This window comes from Lygodium microphyllum, chromosome 2, assembly GCF_053477565.2.
Source record: "Lygodium microphyllum isolate KBCC chromosome 2, Lygodium_microphyllum_v1.1.10, whole genome shotgun sequence".
NCBI classification, from domain to species: domain Eukaryota; kingdom Viridiplantae; phylum Streptophyta; class Polypodiopsida; order Schizaeales; family Lygodiaceae; genus Lygodium; species Lygodium microphyllum.
Window position 1 is genome coordinate 145,015,705 of NC_141136.1, and position 26,401 is coordinate 145,042,105.

At 38.2% G+C, this 26,401-nt stretch overlaps 1 protein-coding gene across 1 annotated transcript; it reads left to right on the plus strand.

The window, feature by feature from the left end:
- Nucleotides 1-2,812: 2,812 nt before the first annotated feature.
- On the plus strand, nucleotides 2,813-4,372 carry LOC148040435 (aspartic proteinase nepenthesin-2-like). Its single transcript, XM_087663933.1, has one exon. It carries the CDS (start codon nucleotides 2,813-2,815, stop codon nucleotides 4,370-4,372), a length of 1,560 nt encoding a protein of 519 aa, XP_087520059.1.
- Nucleotides 4,373-26,401: the final 22,029 nt, after the last annotated feature.

Here is a 26,401-nt window from a genome sequence, read left to right on the forward strand (position 1 = left end):
TTTATAATGTTTTTCATAATTAGTTGTCTATAGAAATTTAGAACATCCTTCTAGTCCCCTTTTGCTTCATAACATTTACAATATTCAATGGTATAGGGTGTGAGGGCAAGTGTGTCAGCCAAACTCTCTTTGTTGCTATGGAGCAAAGGAGGCCCTTTCTAAGTTTATGAATCCACTCTAGAAAAGTCTGTTTGATTCCTCTGTCTGCATTCCCTTTGAAACGTTTGTCTTTTATGACTCTCTTGAAACTAGCCTATGTATTTCCATAATCTATGTAGATAGACCCCATGTGACTTTGAATTTGATAAGAAACAATCATGGTAAAATATATCGCGGCATATGATCTACCGATACACTAGCGAGCTCTAGCTTCTCTACATAGAAGCCAAGAAACTTGGAAATATTTCTATTGGCACACTTCTTCATCTATGAAATCGCTTCTTACATCATGCAAATATATGTAATGTACCTCAAGTTGCTACTAGATTAACTACTCCATCTAACCCAAAGCCCACAAAGTTCATCTTTCTTGCCATCTTGTCCATAAAGACCGTACCTAGCATATACCTTAAGACCCAACCAATATCAAATCTCACATATAGCTTCTCCTAATAATAGGGACCTTACAACTTTGAGCACCACAGATCATTGATGGCACCTTACGAGGGTGGGCACATGTATACACATACACAATATGCATGTATGAGTATAGGTTATGCACATGCATTGACTACATACACACATTGACTACACAAAAAGCACACATATAGGCTACTCACATGGTTATGTATATGCTACACATACCATACTAATGTGCATAGGCTATATGTATACACATAGACATACGTATAGACTATGCACAAGCTACACACACATATATGTATAGGTATATGCATAGCCAAGAAGAAAATGATTTGAAATAGTTACTAAATTTAAACCCTACATCACTAGCACGTGAATACTCATGTCCTAAAGCATATTCACTTGCATGGAGAACTTGCAAACTATGTGTGGCTATGGAAAAACTTGCTTTCATTGGAGCGTGAATTATTTATCGACACAAGATAGGTCATGTTTACTTTGCACAAACTTGCATGAAGCGTGACAAAAACCAACTTGTTTTCACCATTCAAAGAAAAAAATGAACATAAATTTATAGTTTTAAAAAAACTCTATACCTTTAAGCTTGAAGTAACTAGCTTTTTCTTGTTCTCTAAGCACTCCTCTTGAAGGGCGTACATATCTCATGTGTGTATGTATATATATGTATTTGTGTGTGTGCCTTCTTTTGTTTATCTCATAACAAATCCAAAAATAGCATGGCCATGAAATTAAAATAGTTGCACATGATTAAACACATTTATGTTCACAAAAAGATTGTTTTTTAATTAACGTTTGACTATGCATTTGTATGGTCATTTATTTGCTCCAGAAGTCTATGTATATATGCATTCTTTTATAGGGTAAAATAAATGCACCTATAATGAGGTGTATACCTTTTGTATCTTTGCTTTGATTGTGTTTTGTTGATCTACCACAAACAACCAGGCAAAATACTACACTTTCTACACATGTTTTCTTACATCTAAAATAGGCACATTTATTATTGCACTTTTATACATGTATGTTCTCGACTCATTGTGTTTATGGATATGGCATTAGGGGTGTGTGTATTATGGATTAGACCTATCTACAAACTCACTAGAGCTAGCATTTGCATGCACAAGTTCTCCTTTTTTTTAAAATAATAATGCAAAGAAACCATGTGCCCTAATAATAAAAGGATCACAAACTACACAAACCACAAACTATGAAAGCATAGAAAAGAAGTCATGTTGTCCTTATTGAGAATGTGTTTTGCTTGGGTACTGTGTAAGCTCTTGCACTTTGGATCTTTTGTGTGAGCTCTCCACATTCTATTTCTCTCACTCTCACTCTTTACTACAAAGTCTTGTTGTTTGATTGCTTTAGTTGTTTTTGCTTTCTTCAATTTTTTGTGAAAAGCCTCAACTCAAATGCTGCAAAAATTTCAAACTATGTGCACGTCTCCATGTAGTTTACACTTTAGTGTATTATGCATGTAGAGACATATTTATAGCCACACATAAAATTGATATTTGGCTACAACTATAAATGTGCTAGTTGATATATAAATACATATGCTCGAAAAGTGTGTCTATGATTAACATCTACTTTAGCTTTCTTCCCTTAAAGATGTTGAGATTGATTACATATCAAATGATGAATATGTGACCACTCTTGAGAGTGTGAGCATGCACCTTTTGAAACTGGGTGCAAACACGGGCATAATACCTTCACACACTAAAAAAACACATTAACGAAAAATTAAAAAATAATAAGCGTATAATTTTTTAAATTGGTTGTATATCTTAATCATCACTTTACAAAGTGGGTAGGGAAAACCCCACGTCCAAAAGTGAGGAGGCATTTCACTTGTTAATCAAGTAAACAACAATTCATGTCCTCTCCAACCTGTCAACAAGGATTGTAGGAGCTCAACCCCTAAAGAAATACTATGATTAATTCAAACTTACAACGTGAATGTGGGGTGAACGTTCACTAAAATAAGTAATATGATTGGTTAAAACTAACAAAGTGGGCATCCCTATTTGCTGTGTGACCAGCTTAACTCCCCAAAATCTCTCAAGGAAATGTGAGTGTCCACTGTTAATTATATTCAAAGGTTTGGCCAAATAGCAGCCCTCGGTGTGTCGAACCCACTTAGCGAACTCTTATAAATGGCAGTTTCTTGCTCGTTCAGACACTTTCGTCATTTATGAGGTGGTCCATCATGCACCTAAACCTAAATATTAGAACGCAAGCAGCGGTTCAGGTGCTGATATTTCTTCTCTTCCGGTACAGCATAGAAGGAAACGATGCGGCACAGCTGCGGTGGCGTTACTCGACTAATTCCGACGTTAGTCAGCGCTGGATTCGGCGGATGCAGGGGCCGGAGCCACCAAAAAATCAGCATGATGCGCTTATTAATAAGCCTCAGCTGGAGGAGTTCGACATTCAGAAGCCCATCGTGATGCGGCTACGGCACAGAGACCATCCAGAGTCGCCGTTCCGGCCAAAAAACGCAACTCGTCAGGAGCTTTTCGAGGCGGCCGCGAGGAGGCAGGAGGTCCGGATGGCCGCACGTCGCCGACGCATGGGGCAGATCAGAACCTGGAGAGCATCAGGGAAGCTAGATCCGCTGGCAGGGACAGAGACGCCGCTGCCGCACTCGGACGACGGATACGCTGGCCTCATTTTCCCGGGAGCCCGCACGTCGGACTTCTACCTCCAGATGGCGGTGGGCACCCCCCAGAGCCAGCCCCAGTACTTGCTCGTCGACACCGATTCTCACCTCACCTGGCTCCAATGTAGCCCCTGCTCTCCGACCACCTGCTTCCGAACCAGCTCCCCTCCGTGGGATCCTTCTACCTCTTCCACCTACATGCCTGTATACTGCGATGACAGCTTGTGCAAAACGCAGCTACCAAACGTACAACCCCAGTGTGTCCCCGCCCCATTCCCTTGGACGGGTAACTATCAGTGCGCCTTCAGCGCCCAGTACAAGGATTTTTACCAGCACAGCCCGGGCGCCGTTGTCTCGGGCGTCTACGGGCAAGACACCTTCCTTCTCGACAACCACGATAGCATCGCAGGCGTCGTGTTCGGCTGCGCGCATAACGCTACCGGCTTTACCGAAGGCTCTGGCGTTCTAGGGTTAGGGGCCGGCAACTTTACCTTGCACAGCCAGCTCAACGCCAGCATCTTTTTCTGCCTGCCCAGCCGCTTTGTTGAGCCGCCGGAGCAAGGCTTCTTGGGGTTCGGATCCATGCAGCTCCCTGCTGGTATGACCTTTATAGGGATGCACTATAAGGACGTGGGAGGCTACTATCTGAACATGACTGGGATCAGCGTCAACGGAAAGCTACTGAATATCTCATCGTCTGATTTTACGATGCCAGGCGTCGTGATGGACATCGGCACTACGTTCACTCAGCTGAGCCCTCCCATATTCGACATGTTCGCTGGCGCCATCAACGCCGCCACCAAGGACTTCAAGCCCAGCGCGACGGAGCACCCCTTCTGTTACCAGTTTCCGGACAACATCATCCCGAGTAAATTTCCTCCGGTGGCCTTCCATTTCGATGGCGGCGTCATGCACCTCAATCAAGAGCACGTTCTCACTCCCGTCCCCATCGACGACAAATTCGACTACTGCCTCACGTTCCAAAATTCCACCGTCGGGTCCACAATCATTGGGAACATGCAGCTCTCCGGATTCCTGGTGGAGATTAATGTCCATACTCACATTATCGGCATTGGTCCCTATGACTGCGCAGTCACGGACAGTTAGAGCCCGTATCAGACTGCCGTTATTGAGATTAGTCTGCATAGTATCGACATCATCGTCTTTGCCAGTATGACTTGGTACGACGGGCAGTTCAAACATTTTAAGGCAATCTTCATGTATGTGCCATTATTAGGATACATATTTTGTGGATCATAAGATACCCATCGTTTTCAGAAAATGTTTACTATTCATTTTGCATGAATATTGGGTTTTCATGAAAATAAGTCTTAGTTCCATTGTTTTGGACACCTTATTGTGGTGTAACTAGTTGCTTGTGAACATTTTGGATAAACATTAAAGACACCTTAGTCATTTGCTTTCCCGTTTGAATATTAGCTCTACTTAAACATATTGTTGACTGATATCAAATCTTTATTTTTACATGGTTAGTTTGAATTGAATATTGGGATCCCTCCTCATTCATTATGCTTGGGCAATCTACTATTCGCATAAGTAAAATAATTGTTACAAAGCAATACATTACTAAGAAATAAGGTGAATCTATCACTCACCTTAAAGGCCTTAAATTTCAAGCTCAATTTGGGCACCCATGCAATTTTGGTCATCAAAGGTGAGATTGCAAATGTTAGATGGGTTTCATAGGGTGAACCCTATAAAAAACTAGTAAATGTTTATAATAAGGACTTGAAATTTCCAATGTCATATGATAACTATTATTGTAGATAGAAAATTTAATATGATTTGATATTTTCAAAAATCTTATAGTGAATGTCCATTATATAAAGAACTATAAAATAGTTCTAGGATAGTTGTTATCTCAACAAAACACATTCTCCCTTAAGTTAACTCTAAACTAATAGGTTAGTCTTTCAATAGTGCCTTGAAGCTTCAACATATTGCTTGAGTGAAAATCTTGTCATAGAGACCCTCAGAGTATGAACTTCACTCCATTTTGATGTGCCTTATGGAAGTGTTGGAGACTCAAGTTATCAGTGCACATGAAGGTCGAGTCACTACAAGAAAAAATAATGCAACATGTTTGATATGCAATGCTATGTTTAGAAAAGCTTATGTTACTTACTAATACACCTGGTTTTTGTTATAGGGATACTTTTTTAGCCTCACAAAGATCTTCAAAAAGGGACATTCTATAGTGATACTATATCATGTCCTTAGGAATAACCTATAGCTTTTTACTTCATGGCAATCCTAGAAGATGTTTTGAACTATCTCCTAAGTCCCCTTTCCAAAAAACTAGACTTATAAGTTTTCTAGCAAGAGCGTGTCTCTAGATTCTTCAAACTCTACCACATTTTTAGTTTAGTGTGTATGAATTTTCACTTCCAATATTCAATTACCTTCAAGACATATCATCCCTCAAAATGCTTGAAATACTTTCCTTCTAGTGCAATGTAGAAAGAACTTTCCCTTCTCAAATATCATAGACCTTAACACACACACACACACACACACACATAGCTTGTTTTAGGTTTTTGGTTCCAAATCAATAGTCTCAAGACTTGTAGCTCCTTTCCTCACCTCCATTATGTAATAATTCCATTGAACAATCTAGGTTAGAGTTTATTATAGAAAAGATTCCATAATTAGTAGTCATAAGGTATTCCCCAATAGTTTGAGCACTCAAAAGCTTAGAGATGCAATATTGTGATACTAGATATAAAATTAAACTTATGTTCTTCAAGATCATGCTTAAGATGGCAATATATAATCTAGCCCAAGGTGATTAAAGGTGGTGTATGCATGGTGTGTCAAAAGGTTATTGAGCTTCAAACTTGAAGAGAAACTCAAAGTGTGGATTAAAATGTATCACTGAAGGTATTTATGAGTACCTATAGTTGGTGAAAATGAAGTTGAAATTATGGCTTTAGATTTCCCATTCAAATGTTGACTCTCCAAGATATTTATAAGTATAGTAAAGATGTTAAGGACACTTCTTCAAGTTCCAAGTGGATTCAAATTCCCTAACAAGAGGTTTGATGAGTGTATTTAAGTTGAATATTTAGCCCTAATAGAAATCAATCAAGCCCCATGTGATTCACCCTTCAATACCAACTTGATTTGATATATTATGATGATCTCTTGTAGGTCTTTCACTCAAATAAGAAAGCACAAGTCCAATAAAGCACCTTTGGGTCTGATAAGGATATGGTAGATGCTAGTTTCCAATGGTTTTGTGCATTCTAGAAATTTCAAGAGAGTGAGTTCGATCAACTAGAGATTCATCTACCTAATATCTTGAGTTTGCAAGAATTATAATGTCAAGGCTAATTTCAAGCTCAAAAATCATAACCAATGAAAATAACAACTCAAAGTAATATTCAAGTTAATGTCCATGTGCTAGAAGTGCAAAGTCGTAAATCAATGTACTTTCCACAGGGTCTCAATAGTATTCCTTGATTGTATCCATGTACTCATTAGCCTAATAACTTAAGTTTGTACCAATGATGATGCAAGGACAGTTGTGAATAGATCATTCTTGATGAGCATGGAGGCTCATGGCTCCTATTAGTGGAATATGCACTACCATAATTAATGAGTTGACTCTAGCACTTCAATGTATGGAATAGTTTTTCTCTCTTCGAATAATGTTTGTTATTGTGTAGTGGTATGCAGTTTAAAAGCTACTAAAAAATACTATGCATAGTATATACACAATATCAACTAGCCATTTGCACAATCTAGCTTCTACTATTTTTTTCCAAGTTAGTACATGAAATCCTCTCTTGCACTTGGTCTATGGATAACGATAAGGAAAATATTTCCATCTATAGGCTTAACATGGGAGAGCATTGAGGACGATATTTCATGTCAAGCCTAGCTCAAGAGGACAGTGAGCTTTAGGCTTAGTGTGTTAAAGTATGCATCTAATCTTAAGGCTCCATCACTCTCACATGCACTGCACCCCATTGAGGGGTTTGGTTGTGTCACCTAAATTAAGCCTAGATCAAGGTATGAATCATTTTCATATTAAGTTAATAGTTTAGTGTAACCTAGCATATACTATATAATAAGTGTTTCTTTTCATAGTTCTAGCATTGAGAACTTGTAACATAGATGGAGGACTAACAAAACTTGCTCCTTGTACACACAATCCTCTCCATCCACATCTATGTGAGTACCTTGCCACTATTAAAAGTGTCAAGCATGATGAGAGAGTCCCTTACCCTCTAGTTTTGTTATCCTTGTTTTGAATTACCAACTAAAAATTTCAAACAATATTTTACATTCCATCTCATATTTTCTCATCTCTGTTACATTTTTAGGCTAACATGCATGCACAAGTATGTGGAGGTAAATAGGTGACTGATGGACATGGATGGATAGTATTTTCCTAGAAAAGTAGCCTAGGCTTTTGGTAGTACATGCAAGACATTACATGCAATGGTTCATCATACACTAGAAATAAGTCTGAATTTAATATTGTATGATACCAAATTGGCTCGAGGTTAATTTCCTACTATCGAGGCAAAGTCTAGAAAACAATGACAACTCTCAAGTGGGTTAAAGCTAAGTCGAGTGAGTGGCAGGTAGTTGGGTGCCATCTTGGTTGTAGCACTAGGGTAATTCCCAACTAGAGGAGCTAAAAATACAAGTGGCAAGTTTTGCTATGTGTTTTACTACTATTACTGTACTCATTTCTATCATTTTGGATGCTAATCCATTGAGTTTACCTATCACGAGTGTATTTTAATTAATTATACTTTATGAGGTAGTGGGTCCTAACACTTAAGCAATTGGTTCTCATCACTAAGGCAAGCATGTGGTTGTGCTTTACTGCCCCACTCTCCAATCCCCCACTTACATGTATTCAATTCTCTGGTGCCTCCCCTAACTGCTATATTCTCTCTCCTCCTAGCCTTTAATTGTAGTCAAAAACTTTGTGAATATAGTGACAAAGGGAGGAGACTCAAAAGGTTCACCTAAATGGATAGAAGATCACTTAAGTAATGATACTCGAGTGGTTGCACTCAAGTAGAGGGCTACCCACTAAAGTGAGGGAGCTTGACTCTAATAATGGAACTTAGTACTAAAATAGCTACTTCTAACTATGGGAGATCTTATATGGAGAGTATTCTAGGGATTTTAGAAACCAAAATTAGCCACTAATTTCACCTCCAACACACACAAAAATTATTGAAAATTTCATTAATCATTAATAAAAGCTAATCAATTATCAATTTACACAATCGCAATCTTACTACATAAGATCAATGAGTTATGTGTCTTTTGAGTTTTTCTCATGTTTTCAAATGTTTAATTAGATCCTACATAGTCAATACTATATGAATGAATCAAAACATGACCTTTGAATTGGTTCCTCATTATCAAATATCCTAATCTAGCCATGTGAGTTTCAGAGTCAATAATGTGTGAAAATGAAGGTCAATTTCTCACCTCTCAATCCCACTCTCAACCACACATGGGTCCTATTTTGCTACATAGTGGAAGTACAATTAGTATGGTTGATTCATTGATTTTGTCCTTATATCGGCAATAGAATTAGAAGTGTTAGAACTTACGATTGACAAGGGGACATGAGTGAACATCTTATTACTTGAAGAGTTCAATCAACCGTTTAGTCGACTAGCTCTAACCCAGTTGTTCACTTCCTTCCTTGAACATTGGAGTCACCCTTACCACATCCAAGTAAAACTAAACCAATGACTATGAGATTGCAATAGATACACCTCATTCTTTTTCTTATTGTAATTTTTTCTTGTAATAGAGAGATGGTCTCATGACCTTGAGCGGCCTTCATATGGTCTAAGCCTTCAATTTGTGCTCTGAATCCTCCCACCACACTTGAAATTGCAAAAAATGAAAAGAGGAAGAAGAAGGAATGAAGGATAGTGAGTTTTAAGGAATGCTTCAATCTCAAGGTGTTTTAATTTTCCTCACATGAGTTGGTCACCCTACCACTTTTTAGGCTCTTGACCAATCCTTTGGTTTATGTGTACAACTTATCTCAAGTGTACCATCTCTAGCTATTTGGAAAGATGTGAATGGTGTAGTTAGCCATGCCACATATTTCCAATGCTAGAGAAGTTGCTAGAGGATGATACTACAAACTAAGGCATAAAGACTAAATCAAAAGATACGCAAAACTAATAACAATCTATTAGGAAATTTGATAATTTTCATACACTTTGGGAATTGTCAATATAGGTAATATTTAACTACATGAATATTTACCTCTTATTTGAAAGTGGGACTTGGAAAATTTCCAAATTTCCTATATGGTGTTTAATGAAAAGACAAAGAACAAGATACATGCTAGCCATACCTAAACATATGCCTAGTCAATCAAAATGGGTGTCAGAGCTAGTGCTTAGCCAATGGCCTCCCATGCCTTCTATATATTCTTCAAAAGACAGTGCCATGGATGAACTTTTTAAAAAATGCAGTATTTATAGATTAAGTTTGCTAAGCTTGAGGAGTCGAGGAAAGCTTCTACTTTGAATACCCTGGCTAAGGAAAAATTTATCCACTATTGCAGATAGTTGGAGTCCCATGAGAAACACCAAGAAAATGGGGAATCTGCTGCAAGAAAATCTATCTTGTATCATCAACAAACATCTTTCTCATATTTGATGTGATATACAATAAGGAAAAGGACACTAGGAACAAGAAATCTTTACGCAGCTTCATAGAAACAATTTTTCCACGGCTATAACTTAAAACAAAATTGATTATGCTCTTCATATTCTTCATAGAATTCACTAAGAGACCACAAAGATACAAGATAATATACCATTTTGAATGGAAATCATCACATAGTATTCTTCTTCAAAGTTTCCATAGCTTTTTCTTACAATATCTCACTCATAGATACATTGTTTTGCATGGCTATTTCTCACTTAATCACTTTCTCTCACATGATCTCTCTAAATTGTACAATGGGATTATCAAGAACAATCATTCATAACCCCTATTTGGTCATGGATACCCTTCCCAAGAGGTATGTCTGATATGAAAAGTCATCAGAGCCACTAAAGTGTCCCTTCCTAGCTTAACAATGTCACTATCACTTCAGTTTTTACTTCAAGTATTCAACAACTACTTCTTTCAACTAATTTGAACTTATATTTATCTCTGTCCAAGATTGGAAAACTTTCCCAATCTTCACATTCATCCATTGTCACACTTATAGAGGCATACAGAATAGAGCAGAATAGAAATAGAGACTCTCCAGAAGCTCAACAGAGGATTTACAATACTATACAAAAGGTCATCAAAGAGCCTTGAGCTTAACTTAAATCATTCCAAACCATCAAGAATCAATCAATAAGCTTCCAAACACTCTCAAACTTCATCAATTATCATTTTAACCTCTCATGTAGAAGGAAACAAATCAAAACAGAAGCTCAATAGACTCAAACAGAACCAATCAGAAACTCACATGACGTCAACAGAACATGTTAGAACATCATATCTCTACTATAAACCATATGAGCTTCCAAAACCTAATCAACCTCATCCAAAACACTTCCAAAACAGCTAAACATTATACAAAATCAATTAAAAATCAACCATTTGATCCACAAAAATAACAAAAATCAACCAAAAAATCAAGTCACCTCAACCCTCAACATATCCCCACATTTAATTAGGGAGCATCCTCATCACGACCTAGGAAAAAGAGAATATAAGTTCAAAATATAGCTCAACTTAATCTTCTTTAGCATCTTCAAGAAACACCATCCAAACATGACCCCAACACATGACCTGTATCTAATAAAGAATTGCAACAAAAGGAAAACACCTTTATCCATTATTATAGGTTAGAAAGATAAAAGCATGACAAACTGTTAAAGGATATAAGAGGTTATGCATCGTTAGCATCTTGAGCTATCCATTCGGCGTCATCATCAAAATAGCTTTTGAATCAATTAATTATAAGATATGTTTAGTGTTAATGCACATGGAAAATGTGATCAACTGGTTCATTTTGTGTTTTGTTATTTATTTTTTTAAAAATAATGATTTGTAATATTTGTGTAAAAAAGAAAATAAAAAAATAAGAAAATGAATGGAGTACCTAGAGGAAGGTGTGTATGCAATTAAAGGCTGAATGTGCAATTAGTAAACTGATGTGATGCAACAATAAGGGAATAAAAAAAGAGAATCCAACGAGTTGAAAATTTTTGCCAATATAAGCTAAATAGACCTAACACCATAACCAATATTTTTCAATAAATTGTTATGTGGTGTTTTTTTTTCTCTATCAATTTTTCATTCAATTTTGTCCATGGAATATATTGAATTCGGTTTTACTATGTGTGTTTTAGTTTGTTGTATAGTTTGATGTTTAGTGGTGTTTTGTGTTGTTGTTGTTTTTTTCTTTTTTAATAGTATGTGAAAAATTTTTGTTGTCTTCCATTTTGTTTTTATTTTTATGTTTATCAATTTAGGGTTTTTTTCTTTTGGTTTTTGTTTTCTCTCTTAATCGATTTTGATATGGATATGTAATTAATATTTTCCTCTTTTGTTCATTCAACAATGTAGGTTGAAAGGTAAGTACAGAGATCCATTACACTTTTTTAGAAAAATTCAAAATTTTTCTAGCCATTTTTTGAAGTTGATTTTTTTTTCAAAAATTTACATGTTTAATAAGGGTTTATTATTCCATTAATTTGTTCCCAATTAATTTTGATAATTTTAGCATATATGAATCATCCAAAAATATAAAGGGAAGTTAGTGTTTTTTTTGGAGTTTTTAAATAAAATTTCTAGAATTTTGGATAAATTTTCATGAAACTGAAAGTTTTTTTTTTCATTTCTAATTTTGTGTTGGCACTTTTAGTTGAGAAATTTTCTTAAAATTTTCAAAAAGTGTAAAATTATATCACTAATTTTTTTCAAAAAGATTCGTATTTATTTGGAATTTTCATGGTTTTGTATGGGTTTTTATAAACTTGATTCTGTTATTTAGGGTTTTTGGGTTTGGAAAGATTAAAAAATTCAAAAACAATGTACCCGAAAATGGGTTACATTTTACCTGTGTGTAAACAACAGTAAGCTCTCCACCCTACGGAAAAAAACGCACATGCATCCTCCTACGTGAATGACCGCAATCATGGACGTGTGCAACGAGGTCCAAAACCCGCACACGAACAAGACCATAGAAAACATTACACGCACGACAGTGGAAAAAGGGTGGACATGCGCTGAAGGGGGAAAAGGAAACGAGGGGAGTTTTTTTTTTAATGGAGGGGGAAAGGTGAAATTTTTTAATCATTACTTTGTTGGTTTTGGTTTGTATGTTTGGTTTTTTCTTAATGTGTTGTTTTTTTGGCTTTTTTGGTTAATTAATTAATTTTTGATTATGTATGTATGTGTTTTGGTTTTATTTGTTAAAGTGAAGTTGAGGGGGGTGTATGTGTGTGTTTTCTTAAAATATTGTATGGTTTTGTCTAGGAAAGTAATTTGTTTTTTTTTTTAAGTGAAGGGGGTACCTTGGGAGGCGGTTGGGCGGGTGTGGGGGGTCCTTTGTAGTGGGCGAGGGAATTGGGAGCCGCAGGCGACGGCGCCACTGCAAGAGGATAGGGAGGAAGGACACGACAGGGTCATAGGCAGGCGGGAAAACATGCCACTACGGGGGATCGTCGACTGGCGCCGGCGGCAAGACGAGGAGGTTGCGGCTAGAGTCGGCGGCAAGACGAGGAGGTTGCGACTGGCGCCGGCGGCAAGACGAGGAGCCGCATACGACTGCGCCGCTGCAAGAGGATAGGGAGGAAGGACAAGACAGGGTCATAGGCAGGCGGGAAAACATGCCACTACGGGGAATCGTCGACTGGCGCCGGCGGCAAGACGAGGAGGTTGCGGCTAGCGTCGTGGTAGCGCGGGGAGCACGTTGGCTGGGTGGCGGGGAGGTTGTGGCTGGTGCGCTGCAGGGGATCGGCGGTGAGAGCAACGGCACGTGGGGCGGGCGGCGTAATGGCGCAGCCAACACAACAGCGCGTCAAGCGGCGCAGTGGGGGGGATATCGTCGGACATCGAGCGTCGGGCGTCAGGGCGGCAGAGGAGAGAGAAAGGGAGGAAGGAAAAGGAAGAACGAAGGGAGGAGAAAGGTTGGTGGGGGAAGGAGAGAAGAGGAGGGGAAGAAGGGGAGGAGAGGAGGAGGAGGAGTGAGGAGTGAGGGAAGAGGGAGATGGAGGAGGGAAAAGGGGTACGCGGTTGAGTGAGGAGTGAGGGAAGAGGGAGATGGAGGAGGGAAAAGGGACACGCGGTTGGGGGAGAGGGAGAGCAAGAGGGAGAGGGAGAGAGAGAAGGGTGGAAGGACGGTTGAGAAAGGAGGGAAGTGTTGTTTTTTTTTTGAATTTGGGTTTCTTTGTTTTTGTTTTTTGTGTGTTTTTTAATTTGGTTTTCTTTTAAAGGTGAAAATAGAGAATCCTCCCTTTGTGTCGCGCATGAATGTAGGGGGGAGGGGGGTATAAAATTTTTTGGGACAAGTGCGACACAACGAATAGGGTGTACATGTGGGAAAACGATGCCGACGTGGATGCAACAATGTGTGAAAATTTGCGAAACACAGGCATTCACGTAAAAACACGTGAAATGTAAAAACTCAAATGATGGAAAAATTAATCACAATTAAACCAAGCACTACGTTAATTTTAAAAAAAATATGCGAGATGACAAGAGGAAGATGGTTGAAAAGGAAAATGGGATGGCCCGAGACAATTAAGGGTACTCACATGAAAAAAAGGTAAAAATCCAGTCGAAAAACACATATGAAAATTAATACCATCAAATATCCGTTGAACAAACAGCAAAAAGACAATTAAAAATGAAGTCAAAAATTAGTACGAGAAAATCCGTGCATCGGAATGAAGTGTAACAGAAATAAAAAATGTCAAGGGAAATCTATAGGACGTGGTTATGAGGCCAGAACACAGTTCTGGTGGTGTTAAGTGTTCACATGGAAAAAATAGAAAAAATAATAATGAAAACCCACGTAAAAATTAATAAAATAAAATTGGTAGGCCAAAAAAAGATGGAAAAATAACGAAAGTTGTACAGGAAGTAAGCCGCATAGGGATATCTAATAAAAATTGAATTCCAAGGTGATTAGGGCAAGTTGACATGTAAAAATAGTTAAAAATGCACATGAAAATACATAAAAATTCATGACCAACAAACCATGCATCGAAATGGTGGGCACTAAAAAGAAAAAATGGCAAGGGGAAGGTATAGGTCAGGGATGTCTCATCAATTTGTTGTTCCAAAGACAAAAATGCACGTTTGCATAAAAACATGTTAAAGGGACATAAAATTCTTTAAAAATTAATAACTCATAATCCATGGCTCAGAACATTAGGCGATAAAAAGGAGAGTGACCAATTTAAAGGGACGAACAAGAGTGTAAGACTAGATGTTTATTTTGGTGAACAGAGGATGCGTTCGCATAGAAACATGTCAAAACAAAGGATAAAGTCCAACGATTAAAGAATGACCCCAAGCACTGATGGAGTTACAGGATTCAACGCACCAAGGGAGGTGGCTTTGGAACTACTTCTGGAAGAGTTCTGCTAGTGATTCAGCTATCCTGGACTGTTGGATATTACCACCTTTTTCATAGCCACCTTCCTGTCCAAAGGGTGTGTGCTACTTTTTCTTGGAAAACGATGCATGTTATGATAGTGAATTTCTTCTTTTTCTCTCATAATAGTTTGATTTGATTTTTTAATTCTTTTTTCTTTTTCTCTATTCCCAAGGGTGTTTCCACCTTTCGTGAAAGAATAGGTTAGCATGAAGCTTTCATGATAGGCCTTGCTGTGAGGTTGTGTGGCTTCCATGTGCACTATAGAGCCATCTTACGAGTCTCATCTAGAGATTCCAAGTGCAATAGACAACCTTGCAGGGACTTGTCATCTCCCAAGCACTCTTTGATAGCCATGCGCAAAGAGGTTAGCTCTAACTCAACAGGGAAGACATCTTCTATACCATACACCAAATGGAAAGGAATCTATCCTGTAGCAGCCTTATGGGAGGTTCTCTATGCCCAAAAAACCTTTGTAAGTCGATCATTCCAATCCCAACGATGTGTGACAATCATCCTTGTCAGAATCGAGCAAAGGATGTGATTGGTAACTTTGACTTGGCCATTAGCTCTGGGGTAGTGAGATGTGGACTTGCAATAGTAGATCTTGTATAGCTCTATCAATTCTTCTATAATTTTGTTAAGAAAATGAGTATCTTTGTCACTTACTAGCCCTAGGGGGACTCCCAAACCGAGTACACCAACTAGAAAGGGGTCTATCCTGTAGCAGCCTTATGGGAGTTTTTATATGCCCAAAGGGTCTTTGTAAGTTGATCGTCCTAGTCCAGACAATATGCGGCAATCATCCTTGTTAGAATGGAGCAAAGGATATGATTGGTAACTTGGACTTGGCCTTTGGCTCTAGGATAGTAAGGTGCGGACTTGCGATGGAAGATCTTGTACAGCTTTGTCAATTCTTCCATAATTTTGTTAAGAAAACGAGTATCTTTGTCACTTACTAGCTTTAGGAATACTCTCAAATTGGGTGATACTGTGCTCGTACAGGAACAAGGCCATGATGTTGCCATCATTCCGCTTGAGAGCTTTGGCTTCACACCATGTCATCATGTAGTTTGTACAGACCAAGATGTATCGGCTATGTTTCCTTCTTGTTGGTGGATTGATGGGACCAATCAAGGCCATTCCCCACTTCTAAAATCTCTATTTAAAGAAGTCAAATAACCTAGATACACTACAAGGATATAGGGGGATAGCAACGGCCAATTGCGATACATATTAGTGGCGGAGCTATTTGCGTTGATGGTATTCAGAGAAAAAAAAAAGTGGGTGAAACCCGAACGCGGCATTTTTCTACAGAGAGCGAAAGAGATCATGCCTTTGGGAGCGAGAGAGAGAAGAAGAGAGAATGAGAGCTGCTCACTGCTGTCACTGCCGCCGTCGCCATTCGTGAATGAAGAAGAAGAGGAAGTGCACGAAGGAAGAAGAGGGGCCGTCGTAAAGAGAAGATTAAGAATCTATCCTCGGGTGTTTGTGGTGAGTACATTGTCCCCCTCTTGGTTTGTTTTTGTTCCTTCTTCTTTTCTTTTGTTTGTTTTTGTTGAGAATGAGGAGCATTGAGGGAGAAATAGAGGAAACGAGAGAGGGAGAAGCAGAAAGGAAGAGGAAGAGAGAACAAGAGAGAGAGAGAATAAACATGAAAGATAACAAAAAGAGAGAGAGAGAGAGAGAGAGAGAGAGAGAGAGAGAGAGAGAGAGAGAGAGGGAGGGAGGGAGGGAGGGAGAGAGGAGAACAAGTGAGAAAATATGAGGGGGTAGAGAGAAACAAATAGAGGGTTTGTTATGAAGAGTAGACGAAGAATCCATCCTCCTCTTATTGGTTTCTTCTTGTATTATTTTTTTCCCCTTGAGAATGAGGTGAATTGAAGGAGAAAGAGAGGAAATGAGAGAGGGAGAAGAATAAAGGAAAAGAAAGAGAGAATGAGAGAGAGAGAGAGAGAATAAACATGAAAGATAACAAAGAAAGAGAGAAAGAGAGAGAGAGAGAGAGAGAGAGAGAGGAAGGGAGAGAGGAGAATAAGTGAGAAAACACGAGGGGGTGGAGTATTGCGAGTGGAAAAAGATTGAAATTTTAACTCATTTTTGTTGTTTTTTAGGTTTGAATGATTGATTTTTTATGGATTTCGAGTGATGTATGGTGGTTGTTAATGGAAGTGTTTGAGAGTTTTTTGGATGATATTAATTATGTTTGGAAGTTCGTGATGATTCTTAGTAGAATAATGAAGCTGTGAGATGTTCTAATAGATTCTGTTGACGTTATGATTGGTTCTGATACCTTTTGTATAGCTTCTTTTTTGTTTTGATTTTCTTATGTATGACACATGGATTGATGATTGATGAAGGTTGAAATCTTTTGAAAGCTTATTGAATATTTTTTGATAGTTTGGAATGGTTTTAATATGAGTTATGAGGATTTGCTATTCTCTGATGACCTTCTGTAACCCTCTGTAAACCTTTTGTAGAGCCTTTGTCTCTGCTCTGCTCATGTTCTGTAGATCTTTTGTAAGTGTTCTGTAGAATGTATGTGTGACTTTGGGAAAGTTTTTTAACTTTTGGAAAGGATGAATCTAAGTTCAAAAGAGCTAAAACAAATGGAAGAAGTAGCTCTGCTGAAGACTGAAGAGAAGACTGGAGTGAGAGAGATAGGAGCGAGATATGAAGGGTTACAGTAGTGGCTCTGGTGTCTCTTTGCATCAGACATACCTCTTGGAAAGTGTATCCACGACCTAAGAAGGATTATTGAAAGTCATTATTGAGTATTGTAGTGAGGAGATTATGTATTATTGAGAGAGAGAGAGCCAGAGATAGCCAATTCTATCAAAACAATGTATCTGTATATGAGAGATTGAGAGAGAAAACTATGAAGACATTAAAGATAAATACTATGTGATTGATTTCCATTCAAAAATGGTATATTCTTTTGTGTTATTTTTTCTATTGATGGATTCTATGAAGATGTTGAAGATTATGGTTGATTCTATCAAATTCGTGGGAGATATCTACTATGATGCTATGTGAAGATTTGCTATTTTCTTTGTTTTTGTCATCAAAAGAATGAAATAAAAACTTGTTGATGTTAAAAGATAAATCTTCTTGCAATAGAATCCCCTTTTCCTTGGTGTCTCTCTTGGGGCTCCATGTTTTTGGTGCACAGTTAGGGAAACTTGCCATCAACAAGCATCAGAAGAGGCTAAAAATGAAGGAAATGGCATTGCCAAGAAGAGGAGAATTTAATGGGTGTTTACAAAGTTCCTTCTTCCAATGAAGAGTTGGAGATTCTTATTGCCAAAGCCACTTTCCATAAGAAGTTTATCCCACAATGGTGAAAACATATTACCATCATGAGATGCAAGCTCTATGTGGTGGACTGTTTCCTCTTTCTGTTGAAGTAACATAAACTTGCATCTTGGTGGCAAATTGTTTGGGAACAAAGTGAAGAGCAACAGCAAAGAGAATGACTATCCATGGAAGATTTAGCATTCATTGAGGAGTTTCCATACATCATCAAGTGGGATATTGTGAAGAAGCTTTAGGAGTCGTGGTCAGTGGAGGTTCACGAAAACAAGAAGGAAAAAAGTTAAAATTTATTCATGGATGCTCAACAGTAAGATACGTGGGATGCTTGGTGTTCTGACAATCTTCTATTTGTCCAATTAGCAAGCCACTGGAAGTTGGTAGATAGAGTGTTTTTCACAACATACACTGTTGAAACCATCAGAAGATAGCATTATTATAATGGCACAACAATAATCCTAAGAAGAATGAGTTTTAATACTTTTAGAACGGAATGTCTTCCCCTCTGTAGTGGTTTGAAAGCCGAATTCAAAGATGTTGAAAAGAAGGAAGTAGAAGTGATGTTGACCAGAGAATTCCCCAGAGACTGAAGCCCCTCTCTGATTTTATTCTATTGAGTACTAAGCAACTGGTTGGATCTAAGCCCCCGATGAATGACACAATCAAGAGGCAAGCATTAGAACGATTCTAGAGGTACGTAAGAAGAGAGAAGACAAGAATCAAGGCTAAGAATGAGCTCACAGCAACAACCTCCTTTGACACCCTAAAAGCACTCTTTACAGAAGTCCCCATGGCAACTCACGGTCCCCTTCCTAGTCAGATTCATCCTGGAAATATTGATGATAGGCCAACAAAGGTAGTCCCATTGCCAATTTTTAAGGGAGATTACAATGAAGGCCCTGATCTTCATGTAGCAGAATTTATGGTAGCATGTGTGGCTAGCAATGCCAGAACCCCTGAGCATTGGTTAGCGATATTGCCCACCACTTTCAAAGGCACGGCATTTCAATGGTATGAGAGATAAGCAGCAGGAACTTTTGGCACATGTGACGACTTGAAGTTGGCTTTCCTCACTAAATTCAGGCGTGAAGGTTTTGAAGAACGGATGCGAGAGGAGTTCATGAACCTAAGTCAGTCCTCTGGAGAAAGAGTAGAAGCTTATGTCTCACAAATGGAATCCATCCTGAAGAGATAGACTAACCATCATTTGGACAAAGGTATCTAGAAAGGAGTATTTCTCAGAGGCCTACAACTAGAAGTTCACAAGTTTGTGGAATTGAGAAGACCAGTCAATCTGCAAGCTGCAATGGAAGATGCAAGATTGTATGATGAAGTTAAAGTAAGGCTATCAATGACTCCAGGAAGAGAAGTCTTACCTCCTCCCATGCCAAGAATGGTATACTCACCAAATGCAATCCTAGGGACAGTTCCCTACCCCTATCCCCAGATGCAAACATTGCTACAGTATAGTGCACCTAATCCATTGTGGTCACCACATATAACAGTGCCTCAAATGATGGTTCAACCCCACAACAATAGTGGCCTCAAATAGTTCCTCCAATGGCGACTCAACAACAGTGGAACCCTACCAACTGGAATCAACAATTCTAAGTCTCAACAAGAGCTTTGAATCAAAACTAGAACAGAGGACCCTCTGGATCAACCCAACCAGTATATGCAGTAATTACACAAGCTTTCCAAAACCCTACTACAAGTACTTTAGGAGGTGAAAACCTGAAGGACTACTTATCCAACTCAGTTACAAGTATCAAGAAAGAGCTTATGGATGTGATTATAGAGTAGCTACAGACGTTGAAGGAGAATACCGCCAATATATCTACTCATGTGGGAGCTGGAAGAGATGTGATGCGTTCTAATACATGGTGCAGAAAGTGTCATCAAGCGGGACATTTAGCCACGGAATGTACCCGAAAACCAACCATTCATGGAGCCTTTTGTTCCTATTGTTTGAAGAGGAACCATACAAAGGATAATTTGCTCTCTGAAAGAGATGCACAAACAAAGACAAAAAGATGAAAATGAAAGATTCAAATTGATAGAATCCAAAATAACAACACACGATATTGGACCAAAGCCTAGGGATTTTGGTCCTAATTTTGGTCCAAGGAAGTTTCCCTCTCAAAGTTACAGAGGACGATAGTCTAGTGGTGGTCAGATATTAGAGGCGGAACGTTACAGGTGTGGAGAAAAGGGTCATATCTCCCCAAATTGTCCAAACCTTAGACAATTTGTGGATTACAAGCCGTTATGCAGTCGATGCAAAGGAGAAGGCCACACTGCAAAGGACTGTCCAAGTCCAGCCCCTGTCAAGGCCAATGCCACTAATAGCCAACATAAGGCATAAGATCTTACCTCCAATTTGGTATAGTTGGAAGTTGCCGTTATCAAACGCGCTAAGAAGAAGGAATCAATTGTCCAGAAAGAGAATAAATCTCCTGCAAAGACTGTGAAGTTCAACTTGCCAATGGAGGAACAGAGCAGTATAGGATATAACAGTGTAGTACAAAGCACTGTAGTGCCACAGAGAGTCACAGAGATAATCCCAGAAACAAGACCAGAGGTCCAGGAGATAGATGATATAGACGCACCTCTAGAAATAGAGGAAGTGCCGATGCTACCATTGCTAGAAGAAAAAGAAAAGATGAAAATAGGTGTAGCCCCATTCCCCAGCAGGCTGGAAAAGCATGTGGATCCTATCAAAGAATATGACTTGGTAAAATACCTAGACACTTTTAAACCAAACTTAACATTTCCACAGTTGCTGATGCTGTCTTCCAGCTCTACTGAAGTAAATTCAAAAGCATCTTGACTCGAAGATAGGGGATTAAGGATTATTCCTTCAATAGTGACCAATACCAATAAGGCCCCAGAGTTTGTAAAGGAAGTAGATGTGGCTAAAGCCTTTCTAGATCCTAGAACCCCATAGATTAGTGTATGGATAGAAGGATGCTTTATTTTAGATGCATTGATTGATGGAGGCTCATCAGTAGACATAATGACGGATGTGACAATGAAGGACTTAGGGTTGCAAGGAATTCAACCTACACAATGGCTTATTAGATTGGCAGACCAAAGCAGAATTAAACCATTGGGCATCCTTCCATATGTAAAAACAACCCTTGCAGCAAGAGACTATTGGTTGACATATTTGGTGGTCAAACCAAATTCTTATGGGACCTCATACCCTCTACTGTTGGGAAGAGCTTGGCTTTTTGAAGTGAGAACTAGGATGGACTAGTTCAAAGAAACCTTGACCCTAGGCAGAGGACCCAACAAAGTGGTATTGAAATTGTATGGATTGCAAAAAGGCAATGGATCCACATCCATCGAAGTCAAACTGACTCCTATAATGAGGTAATAGATGGTACATCAGGAGACAAAGAGGCTGTTAAATAGATCTTTCCCAAGAAAACAGAGGCATAGACCCTAACAGTGGGCACTGTAAGCCAACTACCAAAGGAAGCAAAGTCTTTCTCCATGGGAGAATACCTCCTGCCTCAATTAGAATTAACTTCTAAAATCACCTCTGACAGTGAGATAGAAGCATGGATGTATTGTTCTCGCTGTTACATGGCAGTCACAAAGTCAGAAACAGAGACAGAGCTAGAGACAGAAGAAGAACAGAAGCAAAAGTAGATGCAGAGGCAGAATATCTGTTATTCTCCTACCGAGCCTTTATAGAAGTAGAGATAGAGCCTCCAGAGGAAGAGGATGAAAATGATGAGGAAGAAAACGAAGCAGGTTATGAAAGTGCAGTTGAAGAAGATCTTTTGATAGCGGATGATCTTGTTGATGTCCCTACAGAGACCTCAGAGGCCAAAGATCTTGGGGGGTTAAAGGGAATGACCATGGTTCCATTTGGGTTGACCAATGGACCACAAAGTATGCAGAATCTGCATAAACAATAGATCAAAGGCATAAAAATTAAGTTCACTAGTGGCTCATGTCGCACTTAGTATTCATTCTGGAGAAAAGATGATGATGATGCCCCCTATCAACAAAAGCCAAAGCCATCAGAGCCATGGCTTCTAGAAGGTCCGTGCTATATGACATTCCTGGACGCATCCTCTGAAGATGAATCCCTAAGTATAGAAGAAATCACCACTCACACAAAAGCAAACAAAGCTCTGATGCCCTTTGTTAACCCCAACACAAAGAAAGCAAAAGGAAGTGGAAAAGGCGCAGGGCAAAGGCGGAAAAAAGGTAGCCCGACTGAAGAAAGAAAAGGAGAAAAGTGGTGCGCAGATCGGTCGTAGTATGCTCACGTAGTGAATCCCGGAAGGTCCCCAAGAACAATGAACTCTACCTTTTTGCACAAAAAACAATGTAAAAGCATGAACGACAAGAAGCAAGAGACCAATTGGGTTCAATCTCCCCCCATGCCTTGTGTGAGCGCTTCACAAAGCATGTATTTTATGTATATTTCAATCTTTATGCTCAATAATAGCCCAATTTACAAAAATATGACAAGCTTTTAGCTTTTGAGTTTGCTTTCTACAAAAATAGGAAATAAAGCTAATGGACGGTGCACATAGAGTCTGGCACGCCCAACACAATGTCCCAAATAGAAATAACATATCCGTGCGCATAAGTGCATACAAAATAATAATCAATAATCAATGCCTCAATAGACATAACAAAATATAGGCATTGCGCCTATCAAAATATAATCCAAAGGTCGAATACTCGCTAGACTCCAATGCTTTCCTCCGCCACTACTGCTATCTCTACACATCAACTGAAGCATTCACAATCGTTAGTAAAATAATGCAATTAAACCAACAAAAGTGAATAACTAGCAGTCTTCAGCTACATAAATAAATCAACTGGTTAGAAATAAATCCTAACCTTAATTTATTACGAGTGTGCACTCTAAACTCAAAAACGTTTATTAATTTAATATGCATTTTGCTCATAAACGTTTATTACTCATAAACTCATATAGTCAGTGTCTAGGATAGCTTCTGGTTCAAGTATTTGAGTCTCTTCTTCTAATAAAGGTGGGTTTTCATAAACAGGGTGGATAGGTAATTGGCCTCTAAATGGTCTCAATAAACTAATGTGAAATGTATTATGAATTTTCCAATGAGATGGTAATTCTAGCTTGAATGCATTATCATTAATTTTATGAATGATTCTAAATGGTCCATAGAATCTAGGAGCTAATTTGACAACTGGATGTTTATCTACACTTTGCAGTCTACGTTTTTCTATTCTCAGCCAAACATAATCATCAACTTTGAAATTCATGGCTTGTCTTTTCTTGTTGGCTTGTTTGGTATATGATTGTAGGGCTTTAGCAATCATATCCTTAACCTCATCAAAAATACTGTTATGCATACTAGCAATATCATTGGCACTCTGAATTCTATTAGACAAAGATGCAACAGGTGTAGATAATCTATATCCATAAATGACTTCAAAAGGTGCTTTCTTTGTAGATGTGTGCAGTGTATTGTTATATGCAAACTGTAATAAATGCAAATGAGTGTCCCATGTGTGAGGTTTAGAGATAGTATATGCACGTAAAAGATCTAGAATGGTGCTGTTTGTGGCTTCTGTTTGTCCATTTGTTTCTGGATGAAATGCAGATGAGAAATCAATCTTTGTGCCAAGATTAGCAAACAGTGTAATCCAAAAATTGTTACAAAATCTAGAATCACGATCTGAAATGATAACTTTTGGCAATCCATGGTTAGTAAAAACAGTTTTAAAAAATAACTGTGCTGCTTGTGATGCTGTTAAAGTTTTCTTACATGGAATGAAATATGCTTGCTTACTAAATCTATCTACAACTGTCCAAATCATATCATGGTTAGATTTAGTATTTGGTAAACCAGTAATAAAATCCATAGAAATATGTTCCCAAGGTTTAGATGGAATAGACAAAGGCATTAGTAATCCATACTGTTTACCATGATGTCTCTTAACTCTTTGACAAATCAAACATTCAGAAACGAAATTAGATACATCTGCATCCATATGCGGCCAATAAAAATCTTCTGTTAACATACGTAAGGTAGATATGATACCTCTATGACCTTGATATGGGGGACAATGAATTTCATTCAAAACAAAAGATCGGAATGGAATAGTAACACACAGTCTCTTTTCATAAAACATAAATCCATCATTATATGACAATGAATCAACAGGAATGAAATTATTTTGAATTAGTTTATGCCAATCAGAATGAAAAGTGATATCCTGGTGATATGTATCTTTCATAGCAATCAAAGAATCAAAAGATATGACAGAAATATTATGAATTGCAGGTCTTCTACTCAATGCATTAGCAACTACATTTTCCTTTCCAGGTTGGTATTGAATGATAGGATGAAAACTTTGAATAAAGGAAGCCCATTTGATATGACGGTCAGAAATTTGGGGTTGGCTAAGTAAATGTCTAATGCTTTGCTGGTCGGTATTTATCATGAATTCTGAACCCATTAAGTAGTGTTTCCACTGTCTTAATGCTTGTACAACTACTAATAGTTCTTTGTCATATGTGGAATATTTCAGCTCAGAGGGTTTCAGCTTAGAACTAGAATATGCTATAGGATGATTGTCTTGCATTAGTACGGCTCCTATTCCTGATCCGCTAGTGTCGGTCACAACTAGAAAGAATGGTCTATTAAAATCAGGTAATTGTAGAACAGGGGCATTGGTTAATGCACGTTTCAGTAAGTCAAAGGATTTCTGTTGGTTTTCGGTCCATTGATAAACAATTCCTTTCTTCAGAAGTTTTGTTAATGGTAAAGCAATTAATGAAAAATTGCGTACAAACTTCCTATAGAAACTAGCAAGACCAAGGAATGATCGTAAATCATGCACGTTTTTAGGAACAGGCCAATGCAATATTGCATCAATTTTCTTAGGATCAACTTTAATTCCTTCAGATGATACAATATGACCTAAATACTCAATTTCTGTCTTAAAGAATTCACTCTTTTCAGGATTTGCAAACAATTGATTTTCTTTCAATAATTGAAAAACTAATGACAAATGCTCATAATGCTCTTTCTCATTTTGACTAAACACCAAAATATCATCAAAGAAAACAATCACACAGTACTGATATTTCAAAAAGATACGGTTCATCATTCTACTGAAGGTAGCAGGTGCATTAGTCAATCCAAATGGCATGACTAAGAATTCGTAATGGCCAAACTGTGTTATGAATGCAGTCTTAAATATGTGAGCTTTATCTAGCCTCACCTGATGATATCCAGACTTAAGGTCAATTTTACTAAATATAGAAGATCCTTGCAGTTTGTCCATAAGGTCATCAACTCTAGGTATAGGATACCTATTCTTTACAGTGATCTTATTTAAAGCTCGGTAGTCAATACACATACGATAGGTATTATTCTTTTTCTTGACTAAGAGTACAGGTGCACCGAATGGAGAACTGCTAGGTCGAATTAAACCTCTATTTAGTAATTCTTCAACTTGACTCTGGATTTCTTTTTGCTCTATCTGATTGTGCCGATATGGTGCTTTGCAAGGTGGTTGTGTGCTAGGGATCAAATCAATCTTATGGTCTTCTGGTCGTGAAGGAGGTAAACCTGGTGGTAGGTCTTCTGCAAAAGAGTCCTTAAAATATGCAAGAAATTCCTTATGCCTAGGGTGCATATGATTTTCCTTTGCGTGCAATTCATTCACCCAAATGAGATATGATTTAGTACTCTTGCATAATGCACGTTTTGCTTGAGTATGCGAAAGCAGTGGAAAAATATTAGATGCATGCATACCATATAATGTAATAGATTTTCCTTGAAAATTAATATTCATTGTGTGCGTGGAATAATCTATATTTGGATTATGCTGGTGTCTCCAAGGCATTCCTAAAATAATGTCACTTGATTGTAATGGAACAACCAAGAAATTTCTTCTTTCAATGTATGAACCAATTTGAATCTCTAAATCTTGAACTTCTTGTGTGCCATTATACCTAGTGCCTAAAAATGTAGCTTTTATGGGATAATGCGTAGGTACAGTCTGTAATTTCAATTCCTTTACCAATTTTGCTGAAATAAAGTCATGAGTACTACCGTCATCATGCAAGATAGTCTTTTCCTTTCCATGCACCAAACATTTCATAGTTAATAATGAATGTGGAGTAGGCATACATGGTAAAGTGTCGGAAGTAGTAGTAGTGTCATCCTCATCTT

Coding starts and splice junctions, on each gene's coding strand:
- LOC148040435 (XM_087663933.1), top strand. CDS start 2,813: ATGCACCTAAACCTAAATATTAGAACGCAAGCAGCGGTTCAGGTGCTG.